Source organism: Rutidosis leptorrhynchoides, chromosome 1, assembly GCF_046630445.1.
Source record: "Rutidosis leptorrhynchoides isolate AG116_Rl617_1_P2 chromosome 1, CSIRO_AGI_Rlap_v1, whole genome shotgun sequence".
NCBI lineage: Eukaryota > Viridiplantae > Streptophyta > Magnoliopsida > Asterales > Asteraceae > Rutidosis > Rutidosis leptorrhynchoides.
The window spans coordinates 6,904,576-6,915,200 of NC_092333.1; the positions used below are offsets into that span (position 1 = coordinate 6,904,576).

General features: G+C 36.0%; 1 protein-coding gene and 1 long non-coding RNA gene across 4 annotated transcripts; both read left to right on the top strand.

The window, feature by feature from the left end:
- Positions 1-4,016: 4,016 nt before the first annotated feature.
- LOC139855749 (G-type lectin S-receptor-like serine/threonine-protein kinase At2g19130) lies at positions 4,017-6,689 on the top strand. Its single transcript, XM_071845002.1, has one exon. It carries the CDS (start codon positions 4,066-4,068, stop codon positions 6,475-6,477), a length of 2,412 nt encoding a protein of 803 aa, XP_071701103.1. The 5' UTR covers positions 4,017-4,065; the 3' UTR covers positions 6,478-6,689.
- A 2,348-nt stretch (positions 6,690-9,037) lies between these two features.
- LOC139855762 (uncharacterized) lies at positions 9,038-10,363 on the top strand. Of its 3 annotated transcripts, XR_011761552.1 has the most exons (4): positions 9,040-9,374; positions 9,658-9,724; positions 9,855-10,067; positions 10,159-10,363. It is a non-coding gene; the product is annotated as an uncharacterized lncRNA (long non-coding RNA). The 3 variants fall into 3 exon arrangements; XR_011761549.1 differs by having other exon boundaries at positions 9,038-9,374; positions 9,658-10,067; XR_011761553.1 differs by lacking the exon at positions 9,658-9,724 and having other exon boundaries at positions 9,049-9,374; positions 9,860-10,067.
- The last annotated feature ends 262 nt before the right edge of the window (positions 10,364-10,625 follow it).

The window sequence follows — 10,625 nt, forward strand, 5'->3', positions numbered from 1 at the left end:
GTCTACTTAGTGATCAATGGATTTTCTCGTTATGGGGTAACAGTCAGTGCGGGTTTATTCAAAAGGAAGCTTCGGGATATTCGGGGGGGATGTTAACTATTTGGGATAAAAGTCAGTTTGATGTCATTAATACCGTGGGTAATGACTTCTTCTTAGCTGTTCGTGGTACATAGATCGGTTCGGGGCATGAGTCAATAATCGTCAATATTTACGGTCTCCATGATGACAACAATAAAAAATTGATGTGGAGCTCCTTAGAATCTCTTATGAGGAACGTGGGTTCGGATTTGGCATGGCTACTTTGTGGTGATTTCAATGAGGTGCGAGATATTTCGGATAGATTAAATTGTCAGTTTAAGCAATGCCGTGCAAGAAGATTCAATGATTTTATTAGGTCAAATAATTTGATTGAAGTGCCGATTAGTGGGAGGAAATTTACGCGCATAAGTGGTGATGGTAAGAAATTCAGCAAGTTAGATCGCTTTCTTGTAACGGATAAGTTCATACAACTTTGGGACGATCTTTCAATTGTGGCGTTGGAAAGAAGCTTATCGGATCATTGTCCACTTCTAATCCGGGACAAGATTATAGATTATGGGATGAAACCTTTCAAGGTTTTGATGAATGGTTCAACAAAGAGGGTATTGGTGATGTGATCAAGGCGGCTTGGGGCGAATTGGTTAATAGTCGAAAGAAAGATTGTATCTTTCGAAACAAGCTAAAAAATGTTAAAAAGGCCTTGAGATCGTGGAGCTTTAATAATTATGGGAAGCTTGATGCTGAAATAAATGAATTAAAAAAGGAAGCAACTGAATGGGAAATTAAGGCTGAATCGAATAACCTCACTGACCCTGAACGGGAGGCGTGGCTAGTGTGTAGAAGGAAATGGATTGATAAAGAACGTTCCAAAGCCAATATGCTCAAACAAAAGGCCCGTATTCGTTAGACTCTCGAGGGTGACGAAAACTCCAAATATTTTCACGCCTCAATCCGGAGAAAATACAACAAATGTAACATTCGAGGGCTTAACATCAATGGGTCGTGGAACGAAAATCCTAGAGACGTCAAACAGGCTGTTGTAGCTCATTATGAAAAGTTATTTAAAAAAAACTAATTTGAGCAGGCCGTCTTTTGGGAATTGGAACGCATCAGAGGACCTGCGTTTCGGGGTGTTATCTGAGACAGAAGCATCCGAGCTTGAAGTCGAATTTAGCGAATCATAAATATGGCGGGCGATTTGTGATTGTGGAGGTTCAAAGGCGCCCGGTCCTGACGGTTTCAATTTAAACTTCTACAAAAAATTTTGGGAGATTATCAAATTGGAATTAATCGAGACAGTTAATTTATTTTGGGCTACGGGCGATCTTTCGGGCGGTTGTAATGCTTCATTCACCACTCTTGTGCCAAAGAAATTCGATCCTCTTTGCTTAAGCGACTACCGTCCGATTAGTTTAATCGGTAGCTTCTACAAAATTATTGCTAAGTTGCTCTCCAATAGGATTCGGAAGGTAGTTCCTAAACTAATTGGATCGGAACAAAGCGCATTCATTAAAGGTAGAAACATAATCGATGGTGCACTTATTGCGAATGAATCGTGAGTTACTTAAAGTACAAAAACATTAAAAGTCTCATCTTCAAAGTCAATTTTGAAAAAGCATTTGATTGCTTAAGTTGGGATTTCTTAATGGAGATAATGGGTTTTATGGGTTTCGGGGTTAAATGGAAAAAATGGATTCTTTCATGTCTTAGTTCGGCTTCCATCTCGGTTCTTATCAACGGGTCACCTACAAACGAATTCAAACTCGAAAGAGGGGTTAGGCAAGGCGACCCGCTGTCTCCGTTCCTCTTCATCATCGCGGCCGAAGGATTAAACTTGCTCACCAAATCGGCGGTTAGAAATAAGCTATTTGTCGGGGTTGAGATTGGTCATGATAAAGTTCCTATTTCGCATTTACAATACGCGAACGACACGATTTTCTTCGGTTCTTGGAGTTTTGAAAATCTTAACAACTTAGCGAATCTCCTTAGGTGTTTCGAGCTAACTTCGGGTCTTAAGATAAATTATAACAAGAGTAGCCTATATGGGATTGGTGTTGATGATGTGGATAACATGGCTAGTCTTTTCGGGTGCAATTCGGGCTATCTTCCTTTTAATTATCTCGGTTTACCTGTCGGTGCTAAAATGCATAAATTCGATAATTGGAAAGTAGTGATTGAAAAAGTTGAAAAACGTCTCTCGGATTGGAAGGCTCGTATGGTGTCTTTTGGTGGACGCTTGACTCTCGTTCAATCGGTTCTTAATAGTTTACCATTGTATTACTTCTCGATCTTGCGTGCCCCGCCGAGTGTGATAAAAAAACTTGAGAGTGTTAGACGTAAATTCTTTTGGGGCGGGTCGGGTGGTGAGTCAAAAATCGCGTGGGTCAAATTGGATGAGGTTCTTCTTTCTTACGAGGAAGGAGGACTAAATCTTGGTTCTTTAAATCTTAAAAATCTAGCCTTGATTTGCAAGTGGTGGTGGAGGTTTAAATCCGAAACCACTTCCTTGTGGGCCAAGGTTATTTCAAGCATTTACGGGTCTTTGGGTCATCTTGGGTTGGGTGGTGAAACTTATAAATGTGCAACTAACTGCTTATGGTGTGATATTGTAAAAGCAGGAGGTTGTTTGGATAAGTTTGGTGTCAATTTCAGGAGCTCCTTTTAGAAGAAAATTGGTGATGGCGCGAACACGTTGTTTTGGGATGACATTTGGCTTGGTGATGTTCCATTAAAAGTGCGTTTCAGCAGGCTAACAAGGTTGAAAACTGTCCCGTCAGCTACAGTGCAGGAGCGTGTACATTGGAATGGATCAGATTGCTCCGGAAATTGGGCCTGGTCGCGGGCTCCTACTCGCCGTTTGGAATCTGACCTGGAGCAGCTCAATAATCTGGTTCGTGGGCTGGATTTTTCAGCCAACACTGCTGGTGATCGTTGGGTTTGGAATCTTTGTTCATCAGGTGTTTTCTCAACCAAGGCGCTTGGTGATCTACTACTTTCCAATCTCGCGCCCCAGCCCAATAACAACATTAAAACAATGAGAAACAACTTGGTTCCGAAAAAGGTTGAAGTCTTCGTGTGGAGAGCAAAAAGAAAACGTATCCCGGTATTGTTCGAGCTTGATAAACGAGGTATCGATCTTCATTCGGTACATTGTCCATTATGTGACGATGATATTGAAAGTGTGGATCATGCCCTCATCTTTTGTCGTCAAGCTCTCGATGTTTGGACCAAAGTGTACAATTGGTGGGGTATTAATGGTGTTTCAAATCTAAGCGTTGGAGAGATTTTTTGCGGTAACTCTCCACAAACCATGTCGGCTTTTGGTGCGAAGTTATGGCAAGCGGTGGAATGGACGTGCGGCTACCTCATTTGGAAAAACCGAAATCAAAAAGTATTCGAAAACAAGTGTTGGAATCCACCAGTTGCATTAAACGAAATTCAAGTGAAGAGTTACGAATGGATCGTGAATTGATGCAAGTCGAGAGTCATTGATTGGCATAATTGGCTAAATAATCCTCAAGTTTTCTTATCCTAGCAAGTTGACTATAGTTACCGTCTTAGCAACTTGTTTAGTTGTTAGGTCTTGAGTGATTGTGCGATGTAATACTCTAAACTCTTTGTAATTATTTCCTAGTATAATACAGTTGCTTTTCAAAAAAAAAAAAAAAAAAAACATTTATATGCTTTATTTATAAAAATTAAAAATTTAGATCGTTTGGCCTTCATTTTCTTGTGACGCCAACATCATTACTTCCGTCACCCCATTTATATATTTTAATGACTTTAGTAAACCTCATTTTCTTGTGCGTATCGATGATGAATCAAGTATAACATTCCCTGACTGTTTGACTAATATTTTTGAAGTGTCAAACCAATTTTCTTTTAGTGACTTTGACTTTTATAACCTGATATACAAACATAAACCACAACCTTAAATCTTTTTATGGACACAATATTTCTATCCTATTTTATCTCAATCAGCTCCAAAATTTCTTCAAACTCTCTTAAATCATCAATATCACATCAATGGTGTTTATCCTATTATTATCCTTTTCTCTTATCATTTCTCTGTCATCTGGTGCTGACACCATCACTGCAAATCAATCCATATCTGGTGATCAAACAATTAGTTCAAAAAATGGTAACTTTGAATTGGGATTTTTCAAAGCAGGTAATTCATCAAACTATTATATTGGTATATGGTATAAAAAGGTATCCACAAAAACTGTTCCATGGGTAGCTAATAGAAAAACCCCTGTTTTGGATAAATTCAATTCAGAACTGTTAATTCAAGATGGAAATCTAGTGTTACTAAATGAGTCAAAGTTACCCATTTGGTCAACAGGAGTCAATTCCTCAAAGTCAAATTCTGTAGTTGCTGTTCTTAATGATGATGGTAACTTAGTTTTAAGAAATAATGGGTCAAATTCAAATGAATATATTTGGCGAAGTTTTGATTTTCCTGCTGATACTTGGTTACCTGGTGCTAAAATTGCTTATAATAATAAAACTGGATATAAACAGCTTTTAACTTCATGGAAAAGTGCTGAAGATCCTGCAGAAGGATTGTTTTCTTTAGAGCTTGATCCAATTGAGGCAAAATATATTATTAAATGGAATAAAACTACTCAGTATTGGAGTAGTGGATCTTGGAATGAAAAAGAAAAGATTTTTGAATTAGTACCTGAAATGAGGTTGAATTATATCTATAACTTTAGTTATATCTCGAATGAAAACGAGAGTTATTTCACTTATTCATTGTATAATCCAACGATAATATCAAGATTTGTGATGGATATTTCTGGTCAAATTAAGCAACTTTCATGGTTAGATGCTTCACAACAATGGAATTTGTTTTGGTCTCAACCAAGACAACAATGTGAGGTTTATAATTATTGTGGTGCTTTTGGTTCGTGTAGACAATCTGTATTACCGTTTTGCAATTGTTTGACTGGTTTTGAGCCTGGATCACAAACTAACTGGGATCTGGGTGATTACTCCGGTGGTTGTGTGAGAAAAACCGATTTGCAGTGTGGCAGAACAAGTGAAAAATATTCGTTTCTCCCCATTTCATCGTTGAAGTCAAGAAAGCCTCCGAATTCGACTGCTTCATCTGTTGGAAGCTCTCGAGAATGCGAGAGTTCATGTTTAAATAACTGTTCCTGTAACGCTTACTCTTACGATAGCAATGGTTGTTCGATCTGGGGTGCAGAACTTTTAGGTCTTATAGACGATAATAGCAATGAGGTGACGATACATGTCAAAGTTTCTTCAAAAGATCTTCCTAGCAAAAAAGAGAATAATGGAGTTATTATTGGTGCGGTTGTTGGTTCAGTTGTCGGTGTGTTCATACTTGTGGGTTTGGTTTGGTTTCTGGTATGTCGAAAACAGAGGAAATCGGTTGGCAAAACAACAGTTGAAGGGTCGTTGGTGTCGTTTGTTTATAGAGATCTACAAATTGCTACCAAGAATTTTTCCGATAAATTAGGAGGAGGTGGGTTTGGTTCGGTTTTCAAGGGTACGTTGCCCGATTCTAGTATTATTGCGGTTAAGAGACTCGAAGGTGTTAGTCAAGGTGAAAAGCAGTTTCGAGCGGAAGTAAGCACAATTGGGACAATTCAACACGTGAATCTTGTACGTCTACGTGGATTTTGTTCGGATGATAATAGTAAGTTATTAGTTTATGATTACATGCCGAATGGGTCACTAGACGCGCATCTTTTTAGCACCGAGAAGCTTCTAGACTGGAAAACAAGGTATCAGATTGTCCTAGGAACAGCACGAGGGTTAGTTTATCTTCACGAAAAATGTCGTGATTGTATCATTCATTGTGATATAAAGCCAGAAAACATTCTTTTAGACGGTGAGTTTTGTCCAAAAGTTGCGGATTTTGGTCTTGCAAAGCTTATTGGTCGGGATTTTAGTAGGGTTTTGACGACGATGAGGGGAACTAGAGGATATCTAGCACCCGAATGGTTATCTGGAATAGCTATCACAAGTAAAGCGGATGTTTATAGCTACGGGATGATGATTTTTGAGTTCATAAGTGGTAAACGAAACACAGAACAATCACAAGAAGGGAAAATTACATTTTTCCCTATGCAAGCTGCGAATGTCATAATTAGGGGTGATGATATTCTTAGCGTTTTAGACCCAAGATTAAACGGGGAAGCGAATGTTGAAGAAGTTTCGAAATTATGTAAAGTTGCTTGTTGGTGTATACAAGATGATGAACATAGTCGGCCTGCGATGAGTCATGTTGAACAGATTCTTGATGGTGTGTTGGATGTTAACATGCCTCCTATGCCAAGATCGCTTAAGCTATTTGCTGATAACGATGATCATGTTTTGTTTTACGTTGAGTCCTCGTCGAGCCAAACTTCACAAACTCAAAGTAATCCTTCGAGTGGCGGTTCTCGGTCAACGAGCACAAATTGATCATGAGCACAAAAACATGTAGTCATGTTGGTGTTTTTACTTTTTAGTGCATATATATATGGATTAAATATAGAATTGAATATGATTCTAGTAATCAAATGAACGTAGATGAAGATGCAGGCCGGGATGGTTATTGTATGTATATTGTACAAGGGTATGAACTGTAATGCTACTCAAGTAAATTGAATGTTAGTTAAAGTATTAGAATGTTAGATGCGAGTTTGTTGGTTAATACTTTAACAATTAACTAATATTGAATAACTAGTTATTGAACCCTCGCTTCGCGTCGGGGGTTCGATTTTTAATGTATTTTATTGCGTTTAGTAAAATTATTTGTGGCTAACGATGATGTCGTTGAAGCGCAACTCGAGTCGAACTAAAAGGTATAACCCGTGAGAGATTTAAATGTTATTTTAAATTAACAATATATGTGCATCTCCGCATTTCGCTATGGAATTGTCGACTTTTAAAAATTTAACGCAAAATCAACGTGTATGAAAAGTACCCCAAATATTTAGCGTTTTTTAAAAAGCGTCCGTTTTGCGTATAGCTAGTGACATTGTGTTCCTAAAATTATTTCGAGTTTAACGATGGTGTCGGAAAAATTTAACTCGTTGCGAGCTAGAAGATATGACCCGTTGAATATTTGGGTGGAGTTTATTTAAGATTTTGTATGAAAATAGTTATTTGACACTGTACCCCCTGTTTGGGGGATCGATTTGAATTTTTCAAAAAATTGTGGGGGCCTTTGTTGATAAAATGAAATTTAGTGAAAATTAAAAAAAAAAAAAAAAAAAAAAAGTGAAAAGTCGAAAATGCTCCTGGAACTATTCATAACTTTTGTCTATTAGTTAATATGTAAATAATTGAATAATTCTTCCGTACAAATCTTACTACTTTTGTATGCAACTTCAGCTTAATATGTGTTTGTAGTATGTTAGCACAATAGCATGCAAATAATAAGTTATGTTAAAATAAATGTTAAATCTTAAGCCTGAAGTATTTTTTATCACACTCTTATTGCATGATTAGTGTTTTGTAGGTTAATATTGAATTATTGATGGTTGATAAAAAGGATTGGTGCTACATTCTTTTGGAGACTAGAGGGCTATTTTGACAATTTATAATACTTGGGAGCTCAAGGTGTTCTGTTGAAACTTCTTAGAGGGTTCCTATTGACATTCTTTAATTTATATAACCCTGTTTAGGGTTAGAGTTAGAGAGGTTAACACACGCGCGATTATTATCATCTTATTCATTCTCCGATTTTAGGCGATTCTAGGGTTTTCATACAATTTCATCATCTTGTTGATCTTGTGATCTGTTTCAATTAGTGCTTCTATCTCTAATCATATTGTTAGAGATTGTGATTTGAGTGTGATGTTCTTATCTCTGGTTCTTCGATTGTAACTTACAGTATTTTCTGGCGATTTATTAATTTTGGTACTCTGTTGGTTGTATTCTGGTTAGATTAATTGTTTCTGACTGGTCAAAAGTTAAAACTTAATCTTATATCTTATAGACTAATTAATAAACATTCATAATTAATTGATACCTAATTGGGTAGACTACCGATTTTTTAAACATTATTCATTTTTATTGAAGCTGGCAATATAGAAACGAAGCTAAAATTAACTCATTAATTAGTCCAAGACAAAATTGTGTCGTTGGTCCCTAACTTTATCTCAAACAATGCAAGTAATTTTTATCATATATATATTTTTTGACTTCGTTAACTTTCATTTATCATTTTTGTAACACGGATGACTTTGAAGTTAACCAGTGTTAATATTTTTCGTTAAATATTAAAGAAATTGCGAACGTAGGATATTTTTTTTTCAATTTGTCTCAATAGCTTACGAACCCTCGCTTCGCGGCGGGGGTTCGGTTTTCAATTTATTTTATTGCGTTTAGTTTGTAAAATTATTTCGTGGCTAACGATGATGTCGTTGAAGCGCAACTCAAGTCGAACTAAAAGGTATAATCCGTGAAAGATTTAAATGTTATTTTAAATTAACAATATATGTGAATCTCCGTGTTTCGCTATGGAATTGTCGACTTTTAAAAATTTAACGCAAAATAAACGTGTATGAAAAATATCTCAAATATTTAGCTTTTTTAAAAAACGTTCGTTTTGCGTATAGTTAGTGAAATTGTGTTCCTAAAATTATTTCGAGTTTAACGATGGTGCCGGAAAAATTTAACTCGTTGCGAGCGAGAAGATATGACCCGTTGAGTATTTGGGTGAAGTTTATTTAAGATTTTTTATGAAAATAGGTGTTTGACACTTTAACCCCTGTGGGGGGGTCGATTTTAATTTTTGGAAATAGCGTGAGGTGTTTTTTGGAAAATTTTTAAAAAAAGGGAAAAGAGGAAAAAAAAAATAAATTAAAGGACGAAAACGCGCCTGGTGCTCTTAGTAAGTTTTGTCTAATAGTTAATATAATATGATAATTCCTCCTTGTCTTCCCCTCATCTTCAACAAACTAATTCTAACAAATTGTTCAGTTCAACGGTAAAACTACTAGTTTGCTTACTAATAAAAAATATAAAAATTCAGTTCAACAGTAATACTACTAGTTTGCTTACTTTTAAAGCAGAATCAAAATCAAAACTATAAAAAGCATTCCGAAATCATCTTATGATGTAGCCTTTTCTCATCAAACCCTAAACCCTTCATCAAAATATTTCTCGCCCTTTCATAACCGGCGAAATCATATACTCTAGACCTCTGTCATCGAAACCCTACACCCTCCGTCAAAATATTTTTTAGCCCTTTCATCACCGGCGAAATCATATACTGTAGACCTCTGTCAATACTGTCATCGAAACCCAAAACCCTCCATCAAAATATGTCGCGCCCTTTCTACTCTCGTTTTGAAACATCAATGGCGATGGTACGTCCAGGCAAAAATTTCGGTTGAGTATATATTTATGTATTATACTAGTATATGTTTATTATTATATATGTTCGTATATTGTTGAGTAATTACTTTTGGTCATGTTGTGAATTTACAATCGACGTTTTTACAATAAATTAATATCTAGAATGATCTGCTTTCTCCATCTTCATATTAAATCTGTCTTTTGATCAATGTCTTTTACTTTTTTGTAGTTATGTTGAAACTCTTTTATAATTGCTGCTGTCTTTAAAATGAAATTTATCAAAAATGACTCCAGGTTTAAGTGGCTCTCCGTTGAACATAGATTCTTGATTGGAGGACTTCTCCTGGAGTGACTCATTCTTGTACTTCCAAGAGAACTGTTTATTAGTAGATCATGATCTTTCAGTTTTTTTTTTTTTCCCTTTCACTTTTGTTTCAAATTTTGGCATTTTCATTCTTTTTACGATGTTAACTAATCTGGTGAGATTATAGTGCAGGGGACGTCAGTGGCAATATTGACATTGTATGATCTTTCTTAGACTTTGATATGTAAAAAGAAGTCTTACAGTATAATGTTTATGATATGAGATTCGAGTTAAATGAAGTAGAAGCAAGAAGTGTGCACTGCCCATTCTCAATCTCATTTCTCAATATTTTATATGCACTCATTTTCGAATAATGGGACACATCTGATAGGGGACATAGGTAATGATTCGTATTCTTTAAATATCTATATACTTGTTTTCTACTACTATTTATACATCTTCCTCTTGATTTTTATTGTGATGTTTGGCAGGTGCGTGTTCGGGTTTAATAATGATTAATTTTCTGGGCCAGGCTCACATGTAATATGCAAATCCTTCTGAGAAGGGGCATTGACTAGTTAAACTAGTATGTCGAAGACAATTAGTAACTCGAACAACTCTTATTAAATGTTTTTTTTTTTATAAATAATATATAGTTAAACTTTGAAGTAGAAGTGGGAAAGTTTGAAAATTCGTGTATATTGTGCCTGAACAGCTTATAGCGACGTCTAAACTGCAGGTAGGTTGTATGTTTATAAATTTTTATCATTATCATCTTACACTTGTTACTTGTTAAGTTTTTGTGTCGTTTAAGTTGTTATATGTAGCAACAGAAGCCTTCTGACATAGCACAAGATCAGTCAATAGAAGTTAAGCTTCCTGATTTCCACTTGACGATCAGGATTTTCAACTTGCTAGTTAACATACTTTAACTAACCATTTATTTTTTCTTTTTCTA

Excerpts from the sequence above, each read along its gene's own strand:
- LOC139855749 (XM_071845002.1), top strand. The coding sequence starts at position 4,066 with ATGGTGTTTATCCTATTATTATCCTTTTCTCTTATCATTTCTCTGTCA.